General features: G+C 43.2%; 1 protein-coding gene across 3 annotated transcripts in view; it reads right to left on the bottom strand.

Moving 5' to 3' along the window:
* Nucleotides 1-1,357: 1,357 nt before the first annotated feature.
* sh2b3 (SH2B adaptor protein 3) overlaps nt 1,358-19,446 on the bottom strand; it is a 48,866-nt gene continuing 30,777 nt past the window's right edge. For all 3 annotated transcript variants that reach the window (XM_076098894.1, XM_076098895.1, XM_076098896.1), the window contains exons 3-8: nt 13,936-14,037; nt 13,089-13,177; nt 8,698-8,789; nt 7,318-7,529; nt 6,842-7,019; nt 1,358-5,221 (exon numbers count right to left, since the gene is read on the bottom strand). In XM_076098894.1, coding sequence (XP_075955009.1) covers nt 4,854-5,221; nt 6,842-7,019; nt 7,318-7,529; nt 8,698-8,789; nt 13,089-13,177; nt 13,936-14,037 — 1,041 coding nt within the window. In that variant the 3' untranslated portion in view covers nt 1,358-4,853. The remainder of the gene's footprint in view (nt 5,222-6,841; nt 7,020-7,317; nt 7,530-8,697; nt 8,790-13,088; nt 13,178-13,935; nt 14,038-19,446) is intronic.

Raw genomic sequence — 19,446 nt, 5'->3', positions numbered from 1 at the left:
GGCACCAACTTTGTGTTTGTTCAGAAAGTGACCTGAAGCTGAAGCTACACCGGTTTGGGAAGTCCGAAGGTATTCAGAGACCGACTAATGCGACATCGTTCCTTTCTTTCCAACAGCTGAAACACACAAATGTAATCTGCAACTATCTGGATCGATAAATCATAAAGTAATTTATCATTTGCTTATTCCAGTTTATACACTACAAGGATTTATGTCTTTGTATTTTTGTAAGAAAAATAGTAAATTCGAACTTGTGTTTTAATAGCCTGGGAAGATTTTTATTTTTCTCGATGAGAGGAGCAAAAGCTGCTTTTGAGTTTTTCTCAATGCCCACTAAGGTTGAGAATCCAACCCTGTGGCTGAATGCAGTTTTTATATACGACTCTCCAGTGGCCAGACATCTGAAGAGTTGCAGTTAGAATGAGTAGTGTTCAAGGGGCGGTTTGGAGGGCAGGAGCTGGGACCAGGCTGATCCTCTAGGGTGGCCTTAACGCCACCTCCTAGGTGAGCGAAGCTACCAGACCTGGAACGGGAAGGATGGTGTCGGGGCCGGTGCGGAGACCTCCTTCCCCACAAACTGGCGGTAAAGAGCGGCAGACTTGACTTTGGCCGGTAGGAGAGAGAAAACCTCAATCTTGTAAACAAGATTGTTGTGAGTTTAGTCTTTTGGCGAACTGGATATACTCAAGGTTTTTATGATCTGTCTAAGATCAGGCTAAGGAGGACAGCTTGGTTCCCTCGAGCCAGCAGTTTCCACTTCCCAATGTCGTAGTTCTTTTCAGCCGGGGAAAGTCTCCTTGAAAAGGAGGCGCAGGGGAGCTTCTGGTCATCGGCAGCCCAATTGGACAAGATGGCTCCAGCCCCCAACGTCAAGAGTCAACTCGACAACAAACTATCTCTCGGGGTCAGGAACGTGAAGGATGGGGGCAGATGTAAACCGGGCCTGAAGGTTCTGGAAGGTCTCCTAGGGCTAGTTTCGTGGTCTGGCTCAAGAACATCACCCACTACTGGTGAGCCCTGCCTTTTGCTGGACATCGGTAAACACAGTACTTAAAAAAAAAAAAAAAGTCACAGTAGTCTACACTTTGTCATGAAGAAGTCGTATAGTAGAATGCTGCTGCGTTTTGTTTCCAGACTTCATGACCACGCTGAAAACAAAACACGAGGACAAACATTTAACATGATAAACTCAGGCTGGTGAGTTACACTCAGGCTACATTTGGATTCTAGATCCATCAGAATTACTAGAAGTACCAGACGGCCTAAAAAAAAAGGACCAATAATCTGTAAAGGTTATTGGTATACATCAGCAGGTATTTATTTTGGAGAACAAGGCGACACAGACTTCAGAGCTTGCTCATTTTTTTTGGTTAGGTTTATTTTACAAAAGTCAAATATACAGTTGATATATATTTAATATTATTTAGATGCTTATAACTGAAAGGGATGCAGACGAAATGACAGATTTGAAAAAGCTTTTTGTGGTTTTCATTGGCTGCTGTTGAGATGGACTGGAATGTTTACAGTGCTAAGTTAACAATGAACAGTATTGAGAACACATCCCATTCATCAACTGGACATTTAAAAACAAACATACACAGGAGACTAGAGGCGTTGCTGGAGCGGATGTTGAGGATGAAAGACACCTGAGGTACACGGGGATGTTAAGGAAGTGTTAACTCGATTATTGCGGACACATTGGATTGACACAACCATGACACAAACTTAAAAGCCATAAAACTGTAGGAAAATGTGGTAGCCCTGGTTTTAAATATAGCATTTTTCTCTGGGATTTAGGAAATGTTTTTCTTCAGTCGATGAGCGGAGAGTAAACACTGAATTCTCACTCACTTAATTCCTCCACCTAGAAGCCTCTGATCGCTTCTTTCATACATAGAACGGTGTGAAGCGCTGGGCATCTCTGATATTGCACGAAACAAGTTCTCCACCACATCACACCCTGAGCTTTGGGGGGAAAAGGGGAAAAGCAACAGCAGCTTTCTGGCAAAGGCACAGTCATTCTCCCTAAAAAATAAAACTAGTGATCAGCAAAGAGAAGGGACTGATTAGTCAAAAGAGTTATTACCGTTGCTTTCCTTTAGCAGAATTAAAACAGAGACGTGATGATTTGTTTGGACTCGGGCACATTAACAGGAAGACCAACCGTACTTTTGCCAAAAACGTCCTTGTTTTTGTTCCCCTTTTAAAACACTTTAAAGATGTCAGTCTTGATCACGATGATACATGTAAGAGCACTACACAACCATTGTCAAAATGTTCCTTTGGTAGATAAAGCTAACTTATTGCATAACGGGAGTAATCACAGCGCACTTGCTCTGGTTATGTTCATGAGGAGATTCAGTTGTATTTAGGCCTTTCTCTTATAAAAATACAGGAAACTACAATGAGACAGAGAGCAGAGAGACGGGTCTAAAGCGTACGTTAAGCGTCGGCCTACTGAAGGTAAATCTAAATCAACTGCGTACGTTAGTGTTTAAGCAAAGGTTAGAAGACAGGCAGACACGTCCCAGCACACTATTTCCCAAAGTCCTCCCGTCGCTGATGGAAGTGAAGGTTCAGTTATTGAAACTAAATGACAGAAAATGTCCTCTTTGATGCGTGTGTCCAAACTACTGGTCACGGTTTACAGGCTGTTCTGTGTTTTCTGTGAGGAGAGACGAGGTTCTCAAGTAACAACGGGACTGAGACAAATGCAGCGAGGCCACAGGAAACACTTTGGGTTACACATCAGCTGGTGGCCGATGAGATCAAACAGCCTGACCAACTGCTCACTTGATTAAACACGATGCTCGCTTTGGTAAAGGCTTCATTTTGGTTTGAATTCCTTTATGCAACCTCCAATAGTAGACCAGCTCTTGACATCAACATTCACAGCTGAGCGGATATAAAACAAAGCTTCTCATTGAAGTTCTGTTCAAATGTTTGTATAGTTTACAAATATATATTATTTTCATCTTGGTTTTTCTTTTGGCTCCTGTTGTACAGAAAATGCTTCGGATAATATTTCATTCTATGGGCGTAGAAAATAGAGTTGGAGACGTGACGCTACTCCGAGAATCGAGGTTTGCCTGTGGAAGTTGTACAAAATAAAATGAATGTTAATATCTACAGCGGCACTGGTGTGACTTCAGAGTCACTCCATCTCGCAGAAGTTGCATCATATCACCGCCTACTTCTAAGAGGGTTTAATGCGAGATTATGAAACTCTTTAGAGGGATTTCTATTGGCCGCCCTCGTCTGCGTCATGCTGCTACGTCTACGTCTGGAGTGCTGAGGCTCACTTTGATGACAGAATACTTTTTACGTCACAAAATCAATTCATTGGAGTGAAATCATTATAGTTTGATGAATGGGTCATTACTAATTTGCAACACTTGGAATCAAATTCATTTTTAAGCACTTGAGGAAAGTGTAATGTGCGACAATACATTTAGATGAGCTAGAATCCTGCACAGACAATTCACTCTTCTCTCCTGATGGCTCCTCTGTCACACCCGTCCATACACAAGGTGACTGTGTTAAGAATTAATAATAGTAATAACAACATCCATCCATTCATTTCAATCCAAGCCATTGTTCTTGTAAAAAATTATATGAAATGAGATTATTGTTAACTCACATCTATTTGATTTCTCTGACACTTTGTGCTCCTTCAGAAGTTCATTCTGAGCAGATAAAGCCGTTGGAACTTGAACTACACTAAAAAAAGAAAGAAAAAAAAAAAACATACTTGATGCCGACGTTGGAGAACCTAGCGGTGTGTATCGGGACACACAGACTTCAGGGTGAGTTTTATACCAGACTGCACTACGCTGGACGACACATTCACTCATCTCACACACACACACACACACACACACACCGTGACAAACACACATCAGGAGACAATCGCACCACAAACAGCAGCGAGTTCGCATTGCTTTTGGTAAAAGCTGATCCAGAGTACTTCCTGTGGTTGGTTGTTTTTGTTGCAGCAAAGGTTTGAAGTGGTGGAGAAAGACCACTTTCTAGTAACAGCTAACTTTAACCAAGTTTTACTATTTTTTTATTTTCTACAAAAGAATCTGTGTATAGAAAAAAATACACGTTGTTTCCAAAATGCACTGAAAGCGTTGTGCACTTAAATATATAATAATGAGCAAGAGGAGGAATATCGAACAGTGTGTAGACACTCTAAAATAAGAGTGCTTTCTCGTTTTGTGTGTTTACATAAATATGTGTGAGTATACTCCTCTCACTCACACACACACACACACACACAGTTCTGTTTGTGTGAGGAGTAAATATCTTTTAAATATTTTAAAGGAGCACTCGATTCGACCAATTTCCCCGGCAGCGCTTTCCCATTAGTTCAGGTTAAGTGTCAAAGAAGTGAAATCAAGCAAACCTCTTTGAAATCACAAGAATAGACATTTTTAAAATGCTTTTTTTTTTTTTTTTTACCCGGGCTCGAGGACAGCTACACATGTGGCTCCTCCCTCTCTCACACAGAACCTCAACATCGATAAAACAGGAATAATGATCATACTCAACACTGTTAGAAATACATTCACTGTGGACACTCAGGGTCTGACACTGGTAAACACACTCCCAGCACAGACATGGTGACTGTGTGTGTGTGTGTGTGTTTGGACATCAGACAAAGACTTGTTCGCTCAGGTTCATGAGTCTGCTGTAATCACGTTAGGATCGAGCACTCTCCCAGAGTCCCACAGACACTCACGTGAAGTTGGGTGGGTGTGACAAAGTGTGTGTGTGTGTGTGTGTGTGACGTGAACATGTCAGCTTCACAAGCGACGGCTGTCTGTCGGGGGGGCGTTGGTCTCAGCGGGTCAGAGCAACATGTACTGGTTGTCTATCGCCCGCTTGCGACCTCGCACGGGCTCCAGCTCGTAGTCCGAGTCCCGCTGAGGGATGTGGGCGATGGGGTGGCGGGGCAAGAGGGGCCTCCTCCCCACCGACTCACTCTGCCGGAGAGGAGCGGAGGCCGACGGAGGAGGATCGGGCGCCAGGTTGATGCGAGCGAACGGCCGGTTCACGGGCTGAGGAACCGAGCCGGGGCTGGAAGTGGTGCTGGTGCTGGTGGGGCAGGAGGAACGGGGCTGACCGGAGCTGCGAGCCAGGCTGCAGTGAGCCAGGCTGGGCTCAGAACTCCACCGATGGATGGAGAACGGGACGAGAAGAGCGCCGGAGAGCTGACCTGAGATTTTTAAAAAAGAGAGAGAAATTAGCGTTTTGGTGACTAGAAGCAAAAACCTTCTTTCCATTTCTGCTTACCGTCACACAACAACACAGGATGCACTCATGTCATTTAAGGACAAATCTTATGTGTGTAGTTTGGGTCATCATTATTATTGGAAATGTAATGTAAAGTCCCCCCTTTGTCACCGGTCCTGTTCGTGACTTTCATGGACAGGATATCTAGGCGCAGCCTGGGGGTGGAGAACGTCAGGTTCGGGGGTCTCGGGATCGCCTCTCTGCTGTTTGCAGATGATGTGGTCCTGTTAGCCTCCTCGGATCGTGACCTCCAGCATTCACTGGGGCGGTTTGCAGCCGAGTGTGAAGCGGCGGGGATGAGAGTTAGCACCTCCAAATCTGAGGCCATGGTTCTCTGCTGGAAACCGGTGGATTGCTCCCTCCAGGTGGGGACGGAGTGCCTACCTCAAGCGAAGGAGTTCGATTATCTCGGGGTCTTGTTCACGAGTGAGGGTAAGATGGAGCGGGAGATCGACAGACAGATCGGTGCGGCTGCAGCAGTAAAGCAGGCGCTGCACCGGACCGTCTTGGTGAAGAGGGAGCTGAGCCGGAAGGCAAAGCTCTCAATTTACCACTCGGTCTACGTTCCTACCCTCACCTATGGTCACGAACTCTGGGTCGTGACCGAAAGGACAAGGTCGCGGCTACAAGCGGCCGAAATGAGCTTCCTCCGTAGGGTGGCCGGGCTTAGCCTTAGAGATAGGGTAAGGAGCTCGGTCATCAGGAGGGAGCTTGGAGTCGAGTCGCTACTCCTTCGCATCGAAAGGAGTCAGCTGAGGTGGTTCGGGCATCTAATTAGGATGCCTCCTGGACGCCTCCCACTGGAGGTTTTCCAGGCACGTCCAACTGGGAAGAGACCCCGGGGAAGACCCAGAACACGCTGGAGAGATTACATCTCCCAGCTGGCCTGGGAACGCCTCGGGATCCCCCAGAATGAGCTGGAACATGTTGCCGGTGAGAGGGAGGTCTGGGTCAGCCTGCTTGGCCTGTTGCCACCGCGACCCGACCCCGGATAAGCGGAGGAAAATGGATGGATGGATGGATGGAATGTAAAGTTATTACATAACTGTTACAGATGTAAACATCCATCAAAGTTCATAGAATATTCAGAGAATATTTTTTCTTTTGTAAAACCTTCTATAAGTACCTCCCTCTCAGATGTATCCTGTGACCCAGTATGCAGTACAAATATCATGAAAAGGTCATAATATAGTATGTCATAAGAAGATCATTATGTCATAGCCTGGTGTGTCATAAAAGGTTCATTAAAAAGTAATTTTATCGTATAAAGGGCGTAGGATCGTGTGATGCAAAAAAAAGTCATAGTAAGGTACGGCACAAGTATAGCAGAAACTCTCACGGCATTTCAGATCTCAGCTGCAGTTCAACAGTTTGAATTAAGGGGAAACATCAATACTGATTGGATTTCAAACTTTTGAACATCAGTGAACATCTGTACCGTAAGCAATAAAAATGTTGAAAACTACACACATATGACCCAACTTGTAATAAAGCACAAGTTGACACAAAGCGACAGACAGACAGGTGGGTGGTGGAGTCTCACCCTGTGATGGAGGGCTGGAGCCCGCCACTACGAAGCTGGACAGCGTGACGGCTCCGGCGGCTCCGCACTCCAGCGGGATGGGGAAGAGGCGGAAGTGACTGAGCATGTCCATCACGGACGGGAAGCGCAGGTGCTGCACCCGGCACTGACCCCATTCTGTCAGCGAGAGGCGCAGGTGCTGCAGAGACAGAGAGGCGGAGACGTGAGGACAGAGACGCCCTGTTTGAGGCCATGCAAGAGCTGATTTTTGTCCCCTTCCTTTTCTTTAGCCCGCCGGTCAGCACTCGCACGATTTAACGTCTTTACCGTCAGCAGTGCGTTTGCATAATACTTACTCGTCTACCACCGTTGATGAAACAACGTCGTCACCAGTTTAACGTAACCAGGAGAAAATAAGAACAATATAGGGTTTTGGGTTGATATTGCTAGATCTTTTGGTGAACTGGCCCACAGCAGGACGCCGTGAGGAGACGTACCTTTGCTTTCCCCTGGTAGTTAAACGTGAGGACGTAGTCTCCTCTCCGCGTCTCGCTCTGTCGGACCAGAAACACTCCGTGCCCTTGCGGTCCGGCGCTCTGGACCAGGTGGGCGGCCTTGACGCGGGAGATGGGCCCGTGGAACCAGGGGTAGGAGAACAGGAAGTGATCGGCTTTCTGGACAACCTGCTCGGGCAGGAACGTGACGGGGCCTAGTGGGATTAACAGAGGACTGAAACTGTATCATTTCTATAAATCATAAAGCTGGACTAATACTTTCATAGTAATAATGGATCAAATGACCATGTGTGATGTACAACGTGTCCCAATTATCACCCAACTCTGCAGTCAAAAATAATGAAATTAATACCGCTATTAATTACAGTTTATTAAGACATGAACATCGTCTATATCTTCAAAGTGTTGCCATTGTTTCTGTTAGTTATGATAACTGGGTATTCACTGAGTTCAGTGCTGAGAAGTACAGACGAGAGTTCAGGCCCTTTGTGAATGAATAGTTTATCTAGATTTAAGGAACTACTTCATTTTGAGTTAATTTGGAGTAAAGTGAAAGCACTAAAAACATCTGGAATGATCATAGACTGCATGTAAGAAGTGGACGTAGTTGTGACGTCACCCATTGGTTTGTGGACTGTGGTTTTGAAGCCTTGAGTTTGAGATTTTGGCCGTCGCCATCTTGTTATTTTGCTACCAGTGAGTGGAATTGACCATATTTGGACTGTGGAGGAGTGACAGAGACAGTGTATCCACCTGTCAATCACAAGGTGTCCCACCCTAAAGCATTCTCTGCTTTATTGTTTCCAAAGGTAATAAATAAAGTGGGAAGTAGGATCATTTTCTCATAGACTTCAACACAATCAGACTTATTTTTGCTATCAGAGGAGTTGCCGCCTGCTGGCCAGCAGAGAGAATGCAGGTTTAAGGCACTTCTGCATTGGCTTCACTTTTCAGAATTGGAGGTTGCCACCAGGTAATAATCCCTCCCTGCAGAGGGAATCTGTGAACACAACTATGGAAAAGTACAACTTAAAGTTGCACCAGGACGTTAATCTGCATGCTGTGATGAATGGTGAGGTTGGGTAATCATTCACCTTTGTTTTCTTTCTAAAACAAATTTAGTGAACCTGGAAGTTTGTCTAAAAACACCTGAATACTTGTGTATTCTTTCCCCGTTGGCTGAACCAACACGAGTCCTTGTTATGTATTTAAAGCAGAGAGGCAGTTTGAGAAGACTCGTGCACCTGACGCCCACGTTATTATCCGACACCGGGACTCAACATTTAGCCCCAGAAGTGTAAACCTGAGAGTATCAGGAGCTTCTTTTACCCAGAAGCACCCTCTCCTCATCTCACCACTCACTTTGACGCCCTAACTCTGAGCTGCCTCTGTGATTGGCTGGAGCAGCGCTGTCAGCTGGGGACGGGAGAGGCTCCAGATCCACACTGCCTGACCTGAAGGACAAAAACAGATTTCAGATTGCACACACTGCATCATCGACAACACAAGTATGTTATTCTCATTGTGGAGCACCTGGGGAGGAAAATAGGTCAATTTCATGATTACTTCGTTTTGAGCCATTCTTCCCCCATCTGTGTTAACCACCAGTCTTATAAGAAAGCTTCTTTTTTTCTGTGGCAAGTGACCATAGTCTCAGTGAACTAAAGCCCTTCAAGCTGACCATCATCAGGGATTGATGGTCCTCATTGAGCATTATCCCGGACTTAGATGTTGTTTGTTGCTGATACATGCAACTGCTTTTAGTTCCTTGTTATTGTGCACTTGCGTTGTTTCCGTTTTGTGTTCTTGTTCTCAGGTCTCTCTTGGAAAAAAAGAGCTTATTCTCAATGCCTGACAAAATAAAGATTAAATGAAAATATAAATAATAAATGTTTACAGCCTCCAAATCTGTACTTCTACTTCAATCTGTCAGCAATTCTTGTGTTCAACTTCACTACAGAGGCCCATCCCACACGAATAAAAACATATCTATAAACATCAGAAGGGAACGTATATTTCATAAACATCAGAAGGGAACGTATATTTCATAAACATCAGAAGGGAACGTATATTTCATAAACATCAGAAGGGAACGTATATTTCCATCATTCCATTGAGAAGAGGAACAGAAAGGAGCAGGAATTATTAATGGAGTCGTACAGAGTGTGCTCGCATTGGGGTTATAAATTTAATCCATTTATTTAAAAATTGATAGAATTTGTCTTTTTGGACCCTCAAAGAATAAGTCTGTTCTTCTAATTTAAATATTAATCATTTGAGAGGGGTGTGTATTAGGGGTGTCGGCGATTCTCCCAGCATTTTTTTAATCTTTCCATCCTCGCTTACTTGCGTGGCATCCAGAGAAAAAAACAACAACAACAACACACACTTCAAAGACAACACAGGGCAGCTAGCACCTTGGCTGCAGCTCCACTTTTGGAGACACCACGGCCACTGGTGGAGGACGAGATGACGGAGAAACAACAGAACTGTAAAATCCTCATGCTTCCCCGAATTCACGGGTGCGGCAACACTTCGCCTTCCCCGTGAGCGTGTTTGTAGGCTGCAGAAGATTTAGAGACTGCAGCATCCAGTCATATAGCGATGTCGTAGTCTAACAATGACACAGCAACTAGTGCTGAAAACATCGAATCACGACCATAAAATCTAAAGTCAAATCGAAGATTAGGAGAATCGTGAGTGTGTGTATGTGTGTGTGTGTTGTTGTTGGGGTAAACCTAGTGAACATGGAGGAAACAGCAGGCTGAAGGAACACTAAGACACAGACAGGAAGTGAGTCCAGTTCACATGAGCGAAGACTTACTGCTCTTCTGTTTCACTGCTCACACACATCGCCACCCAAACACAAGTACACACACACACACACAAACAGTATATGTGTGTGTGTACATACACATGAGATCGGGAAGGTTAAAGAAGGAAGCCCGATCAGATCCTGCTAAAATGCTGACTTGAGTTTGCAGCGCTCTGAATAACAGGAAGACAAGTCTCCTTTCTCTCTCCTCACTCTGTGTGTGTGTGTGTGTGTGTTCTTCTATCTTTGTGAGAATCAGTTCACGTTTTACTCTTGCAAAGTGAGGACATTTTGCAAAGGGTGGACATTTCAGCCAGTCAGCAATGCTTACACCTCCCACATCCGACCACATCTAAAAGGAAAAGTGTTTATACTCGTTGCGAATGGCCCACACTCGAAAAGGCAGCATCGCGTTACAATGCCTCCCCCGCCTCTCTATTGCAGGTTTCTGTAGTCTCGACTACACACATTTAGAAGGAGGTAGGTGTATTAGTAACATGTGTTACTAATAATGATGTCACTGTTCTTTTCAAGTGTCCCAGTGAGCCGTGACAGTGAGCCAGCATGCACAATATCAGGACCCTGAAACTGAAACACCTGGGCTTTTCCTGCTCAATACCGTCAGTGAGAGAGGGCTATCTTTTGTCTCAACGGACATTCGTGGTGGCGTTCATGCGATAAGTGACGAAAGTCAAGTGTAAGTGATGTGTGTGAAAGATACGAAAGAGGCAAATGACTGTAAAGTGGTCACGATTGTCAAAATGCTGTCGTGGAAAGTTTTGACAGCCCGACTCCGTTCACATGAATGAGAGAAATCTCACACACTTTGTTTGAAGCGTCCTGACACACATACGGTCAGAATTAGGATGAGGTTAAAGGCCTTTGCACACAAAGTTTGTAATTTTCGTCTTAAATTGTCACACATTTAAAAATAAACACAACCTTGTGTAAATCATGTTCACACACCGACAACAAAACCTTCGTCCGTCATTAAAGTCTTGGGAACAGGTTTGATTTTCTGCGTTTTTTTTGCAGCCGTCAGAGTCGTTTCAGAGCCACCGTAAATGCAAATGACATCACCCAAAATGGAATCTGACGAGCGGGGATTCACTGCGTTCACTTGTCTCCCGGCACAAAGCACTCACGACAAACAGAGTGAGGAATACAGAGAGGCAGAATTTAAAGATAGATGGCAGGTTACTGCAGAACAGCTTGGGATGGTCCCAAAACAAAGGATTGATGTGTGAAAGATTAGACAGTAGCGACTGTGCTATAGACAGCCCAACAATAGCTTCTTGTTATTGAAGTACTTTGATCCTTAGACCTGTTTGCCACTATTTCACCCACTTAATCAATTCAGTTTCGTCTTGTATTGCGAATTTCTGCAACAAAAAAGAGTGACAGAGTTTTGGAAAACAGATCTCTCACCTCACTTATCTTCACACCAGCCAAGAAGATAACAATCCAAACATGCATGCACTAGGCCCATATTTGGGCTGATAATAAGTTGATTGCAGATATACTGTTATCAGTGTGCATGTTGTTTGATAAGTAACAAGAAAATGCAGAAAGGCCAAACTAGGTTGTAGGTCCTTTAGAAAGTGTGTGTCTCCATTCTATAGTTTGTCCAACAGAAAGCACAGACAACTTGATTCTTCAAGTGTAAGAATGTTTAGATTAAATTCAGTATTGGTTGGTTGGGCGCGCACACAACACATTATATGCAATTTAATGAATGCAGGCACATGTTTTGATAAAAAAATGAGGAGATGAAAACTGTAATACTGTATAAACACTGAATTCGAGAGTGAACTCTGACCTCACTTTCACACTGGATGAGTGTTCACTGTACTGACTGTGTGTGTGTGTGTGTGTGTGTGTGTGTGTGTGTGTGTGTGTTGCAGACATCTGCAGAAATGAAAAAGGTCCCGAGACTCTCCCGAGTCTCAGACCTCACCCACACACTTCCTTTCGCAGAGCAACACACGCACGCAAGCACACACACGCACAGAAACACACACGTATGCTCTGAAACATACGCACTTTCTTTGGTCTAATCCTGACGTCTGATGCTAAACATAATGTTTGTCACACTGAAACGAAAGACGGAAAACAGCAGAATTGTCCGTGTCTGTATCACAGTATTGAGTCTTATTATGAATATCACTTAATATAGAGAATTGTTTCCAATGCTACACTTAGCAGAGCAGATCAGCTTACAGTTCCTAAGTTCAGCTTGATTTCGAAACGGCATTTATTGCAGAACATTCGAGCCGTAACAGAAGTCCCTCCACACCAGATGTTTAACCTCTCAAAAGGTTTAGTGTAAATATTAAGTTGACTGATGAATGATTATTTCCAGGAATATTCCAAATATAACAAGACTCCCGCTGCTCCAGCATGAAGAGCTCTAAAGAAAACGAATGCGCGGACAAACTTACACACACACGCGCACGCACGCAAATGTTTGTCCAGATATACACACAAACCGCAAAATATTCTCACTTGCATTCGCAAACACATACCTCTGCACAAGTAAACACTCAGCACACCCAGCAACACTAAAAACAGCCAAAGTCCAAGTGTTAAATGTTTCCACTCACAATCCCAAGGAAAAAAAGCTGTTAGGAGAAATGGACGAGGACGATGCAGATCCCTGTTACATACTCGGTGTGTGTGTGTGTGTGTGTGTGTGTGTGTGTGTACACAGCTAGCTTGGTCAGGTTGAGTTATGTTTTGGATTTTATGACTAAGTTTTGAATTGGGCTCAGATTCAAATATACGCTGAAAAAAAAAAACCTCTACATTTATGGTATGAACAGTTGGATCGAATTTGCAAAAGAGTATCCAGTATGTTTGAAACAGACTAACAGGGTTCAAACATTGAGATTTCCGGTAATGTAAAGTATCAGACTTTGTGTTGAAAGTCTTTTCTCACCTGTTGCTGATACATTCTTTTAGCTCTGTGGTCCAGGAGCTGACCTGCTGGTCGTTGTCCGTCTCAAATATCAGACTACCTCGATTAACCTGCAGAGACAAACATGCTTTCAAATGAGCCGCCACATTATATGGATGCCAGGCAAGCGACATTGTGTAAATGCGAGAAATGGGCTTAAGTGCTATTTCTCTAATGCTATTCATACTGAGCGTTTTTAAGGCTTAATATTGCCATTTAGGCAGCGGCTCACCTTTTTGTAGCTCATTCCAATGATAAAAAAACAGGTTCAAGTGATGCAAATACTGCAGTGTAAAAACTCTGTAGCTTACTTCTTTGTGAACAAAGGTCGTTATCAAGTTGGATTTATGTCCGTAACAACGGATTGCAATGAAAACCATTGCAATCCGTACAGCAACAACAAACAACACAACAACAAAGAAACAGCCGTGTTTTTAGATATAGATTTTGGTGGAACGATGGTCGGTGGTGAACGTGGATGGACAGCAGAGAAGGGATTGGTGATGTGAAAAGTTTCTGTGCATGTTTTGATACGTTCCTCCCTCTCGTAAACACACATCTTATGACAGCCATCTTTCAACTCAGGAGACAAGGCGTGGTTGGAATAGTTCAAACCAACAAGGTCTAAATATAAAGGCTGCTGGTGAGTTTTGTTATGAAACGATACGACACAATGATTGTCCCGTTTCCTCTTCATGTAGGATTGAGGGTTGGAGATCTAAGCAAATGTGGATGTAAACAACACAGTGGGCACAGAGTCTGCAGACGACAACTGCGGCCCCTTTTGATCGGACTCTTATAACCGCTCAGTTAAAAAACTCGTACGCACCTTTAAAACAAATGTGTTTAAGTTGTCAGGCATCTCCAGCCGGTTGCAGCGACGGACTTCTTGGATATCTGAGCAGTGAGTGGTCAGCTTGGGACTGGAGGCCTGAAACACACAATAAAGACACGACGACTGTCAGGCGGTAGTCTGGAGAAAGGTGACACGAAAAGGCACTGAAAAAAAACCTGAAACAAAGAAAGGAGGAGAGTGAGTGAGTGAGTGAGTGAGTGCAATTATAATCTCTTTCACAGTTAAATGTCTTTTCAAAAGCCTGTTTTTGTAATGAGGAAATGAGTCTAAGGCAGGGGTCTCAAACTCCCGGCCCGCGGGCCAAATCCGGCCCGCCACGTCATTTTATGTGGCCCGCGAATCCGCCAGTAAAAAAAAAATAAAAATAAAAATAAAAAGAAATATATATATATATTTAAAGTTAGACTTGATATTACAAATATCCCCAGTGTCGAAATTATGAGATAGAAAGTCGAGGTTATGAGATAGAAAGTCATAATTCTGAGATAGAAAGTCAAAATGATGAGATACTTAAACACACAGTCATAGAAGCAGCTCTTTGGCTGGTTACTGTACATTTGACATGGAAATGTATTGTGAGTACTTTGAAGACTACTTTAAACGTGGCTTTAAAACACATGAAATACTTCACGTGGGATTGTGCAAACGCACCCTTGAAATGATTTTAAGCATTGAACAAAGTTATTGTAATAACTTGTTTGATATTTGTCTTTGATATTTTCTTTAATAGTTTGATCTTTGATAGAGTAATGTGGGTTTATTAACCCTAAATTAAAAGGATGATAACAGAAATGTGCTTAAATATATTTTTACATTTATATAACTGCATGTACAATATTTTAACACTTGAATAAACAATAATCAAATGCAGAGAGTTATTTAACAATATGTTAGGAGTAGTTACATTTACACAGTCTTACATTTACAACCGGCCCTTTGAGGGCGACCGTGACGCTGATGTGGCCCAGAGTGAAGATGAGTTTGAGACCCCTGGTCTAAGGTGAGTGACCATGTGAAAGGGTGTGTGAGTGTGAAGCCTCCCTTAGTGAGAGAGAAGGCAGGGAACTATATGGAAGAGGAGCATGATGGGAGCTCTCGTGGCGGAGCTCCGAGGTCTACCCCACCAGAACAAACTATGGAATTGAAGAGTGAGATATGAGGGGCTGACCTGACGCACGGAATGAACTCCACATACTGGGACTTTAAGTCAGGCTTGTGACCTTTTCTGCATGTCGACCACCAACAAAACCGTCAGCGAGATTCTTTCAACAGGTGTTAGGACCTCGCTTTAAAGTCCTGTCCCATGCAGGTGGACCTGAAGCAGGCTGGTGTGTGTGTGTGTGTGTGTGTGTGTGCACATCCATGGCTGCACAACTACAGACACTCAAGCTCAAACTAATCACACGTCACTATTAAAGCGGTGCCTTTCGAGCCCCCTTAAGCAAACGAGTGCCAACGGAGCCGGCGGCATAACCACACGCACGGATGGATGACTTGGTCAGCCATGTGTGCGGGCCTGTGGCATGTTGGGTCATAGGTCACGTCTGAAATGAAGGCTGGTTGACAGATGATAAAAAATATGTGTCAAGACAAGAGAGCCAGCAACTCCTATTTAGGGTTTATAACTATTGTGTGTGTGTGTGTGTGTGTGATGTTGGCTTCGTGTGTATTACCAATTGTTGCAGATTTACTTAAGTATTCACTTTATATAAAGTTAAAATTGAGTTTCCTATGACACAGTATGTTGTTAATATAGGATCTTTGATTGATCCGTCATTGATTCATTTTCGACTATGAACCACAATATCTTCGCTTTACCATAACCACAGCCAAGCCCAGGATGGAGTCCCCTCAAATGAATTAAACTACACACAATTAAAGTGAAGTGCACTTAACTTTCTCTGGTACACAGCGGAGGCTAACAAGCTACATCAACTCCACGGGCACAAACGTATGCTAAGAGAGAATAACAACAAAAGTGTGTGTGTGTGTGTGTGTGTGTGTGGAGAGGAGTAGCGTGAGAGAGCAGAAGCAGCAAAAGGAAACAGACGAGACAGTGAAAGACGCGGCGTTGGGTGGGAGAAAAGGGAGTGATGAGGAGCAGAAGAAAGAGCAGGGAGGACGGATTCCAGGGCTTTGTGCACCGGATGAGTTTGAGTCCATGTGACAGTGTGTGAGCCTGAGGAATGTCTATGATAATCCTGCACCTGCACACACACAGACACAGACACACAGACACACAGACACACAGACACACACACACACACACACACACACACACACACACACACACACACACACACACACACACACACACACACACACACACACACACACACACACACACCAAAAGAATAGATCGCCCCCCCCACTCGCCCAGTTTCCTCAGCTTGCAAGTGACGTGAATGAACCCCCTAAACTCCAAATACTGTTCTAACCACAGCGAATAATGCTATGAATAAAAGGCAGCGTGACACAGAGATGAGAGGGGTGTGACTCATTTAGAGAGATCTCAGTCAGTGAATGAGGGACTGACTGATAGTTATACTCTAAACAAATTGCTGCCAAAGCTGAATTGTAGTCCAGGATGCTCAGAGATATTATGCTTCTTCAGATTCTGCTTAAAACTTCAGGTTTTCTTATAACTGCAGAAAGATACAATCAATATATTCTCAGAGGAAACCAGAGCACACATGCAGACGATACATACAAGATACGACGTCACAAAAAAAATCCTTGGTGATGGTTATGATGTCGTAACATTCAGTCCAACAACTGAAGCTGCCAAGTGATTAAAAAACAAAACTAATTGAGGAATGAATAAATTAAATAAGTTGCGGTTCATATGTTCATGAAAAGCTGAAACAATTAATCAATTAGTTGATCATCCGACATTGAATTACCAACTATTTCAATAATTGCTCTGTCGATTGGCATAATTCAATCAAAAACAAACCAAATACAAAACCAAATATTCTCTTTATATCAACTTCTCCAAATGTGAGGATTTGCTGCTTTTACCGTTTTATATCATATTAAACTGAACATCTTTAGGTTTTGGACAGTTTTCGGACAAAACTAGACATATTTGACGACCTCATCGTGTGCTTTGGGAAATTGTCACAATTTATAGGCGCTTCATTGAGAAATAAAAAAAGAAAATGGAGATATTAATGGATAATGAAAACAACCGTTAGTTGCAGTCCAACACAACAGATTTGAGGACTTCTAACTTCAAGCACAAACCAGTTTCCTTCTTTTTGGACATCGCTGGTTAACATGCATCTATTTCACGCCAAAATAAATTACAACGAGAAGAGGAAGATAAAGGAAGTGAGTTAAAGCTTCACCATCAACATCATAAACAGCTAACGAGACGATGGTGAGCACACTCATTGAGAGGAATTGATTGTGAGATTGTGAATGAGTTTCTGACTAAGAGCATCTTTGAGGAACCATATGTGCCTGTGGTGGGAAAAAAAGGAGAAAAAAAAAAAAAAACACACAGGCAGCAGATGTCTGACTGGTTGAGCAACATGACACGCCTGATTTCTGTGAATCAACTTTATCAGGGGAGCAAGTTCAGGCCCACAGCACATTTCCTAAAACTGCAAGTAGTCTGTAATACTCTCTAGAGAGAGAGACACACACAGACACACAGACATCTTCCTTTTCTGCATATAACTAGAAGAATGTGTCCTTACACAACAGAACCAGGCAATGTGAGAAAAATGTGTGAACGTAAATGAACTGTGTGAAAAGTGTGCTGTAAAAACGACCACAAGGAGATACAAGAAAGAGAAAAAAAATACTTGAAAATGAGACAAAACAAACACAAAAGACGCAAAAAGACTCTAAAGAAATGCAAAACCAGAGCAAAGACGCACAATGACCACAGAGAGGCGCCAAAGGTAACGACTTCAGAGAGTCACGAAACGACCATGAAGACATGCACTCGAGACCCAAAACGGTACAAAAAGACGCAAAGCGCATAATAACGAATACAATCAGCAAGAAAGAATCACAAAGAGATCCAAAACCACCACAAAGACGACTAAACAACGTTGTTTGGCAACTTTTACAGTCTTTGGGTCTTGCTCCTATGTAAGGGGAGGGGGGGCTTTTATATGTTTGTGTCCTGGGGCCCTGAATAACCAATAACAATGTTTACTTTATCAGTGCCAAGAACCAGGGCTTCAAATGTGAGTCAGACACATTTCTACTCATGTTAAAGCCGTGACTCTGGTGTGCCGGTGTGAGTGCGACAGGTTTTTGGAGTAACTAGACTGCAACTTTATCCTTCACTATAGAGGCCGCCGAAAACAACAGCTAACGAGACACGTCCTGTCGTCGCCCTCCTCCACATACAAACACTCGACAGGCTGAGAGAGAAACAGAAAGAACAGACAACAGTCACCGAGCGTGAGCGCGATGAGTCGGTGAATGTACAGTGAAACCTTGAGGAAACGTTTCAGTAACGTCTTAAGTTACTGCTCCTCTTTGTGTGCGTCTACGGCCCCATAGTGCTGCTGCTCATCCTGCCACTGTGACAGTGCTGAAGTGGCACCAGACAAAGGCTACTGCATGCTCCAAGCTTCAGGGAGAAGTACAACGCAGATACTAAAGTACTAATACAGCGCTGTGTTCTTTTGCTTTCATGGCTCTGTTGGCCTGTTTACATGTAATGAATGCCAGTTATTATCAACCACAGTGACTACATGTTAGGATGTGTTGATGACCTATTAACACATGACACACAAAAAAGCTGAAAGTTCTATATTAGATAAGTTAGATTTGGTGATCCATCTTTTAATTCCTTAAACTCCAGTTTCCTTTAATTTCCTCTTTTGATAGCTTTGAGATTAGAAAGTAGTCCGACAGTATCACACGTTGTCCTCATCAGCTTGTTGAAGCTCTTCATTCAAACCGTATGATGGAATATTATATGAAATATTCAAACCCAAGGTTGTGGTTTTTATTGGTTACATCATTTTATCAAATGGAAATAAATTAGACGCATCATATTTTTATACATTTCCCCAAAATTCAGCCGGTCATCTTTAGAAACTTTGGGATCTCCAGAAAAAAATATTTTTGCCAACTTAAAGAATGTAAAATTAATTTCAACAATATTTGCACAGCATGAGTGTTTTCAATATTATGACGGCAGATAGTGGGATAGACGTTATTCCACTGGGATTTATATCATTGTAGAGGAAATATCTTTCCAGTGTTGGACCGTTTTTGTCAAACCTCGGGCTTTGGGAAATTATAATGTACATGTTGACATTTTAAATATTTTAAATTTCCCATAAATTTAAAAAAAGAAAACAACAGATCAACTCATAATGAAAGTGTAACAATATTTAAAAAACAACTGCTGCCAGATAACCCAACACTCTGGCTGCTGTACTAGTACCGATACGTTTTGCTACATCAATGTGTATCACAAGCTGATGTTGATCTGCGTCAGTAATATGACCC

The sequence above is a fragment of the Anarhichas minor genome, unplaced genomic scaffold, assembly GCF_050575085.1.
Source record: "Anarhichas minor isolate MPS153535 unplaced genomic scaffold, ASM5057508v1 ptg000025l, whole genome shotgun sequence".
Classification (NCBI taxonomy): Eukaryota; Metazoa; Chordata; class Actinopteri; order Perciformes; family Anarhichadidae; genus Anarhichas; species Anarhichas minor.
The sequence above is the reverse complement of the archived record's forward strand: the minus strand, read 5'-3'. Positions and strand labels throughout refer to the sequence as shown.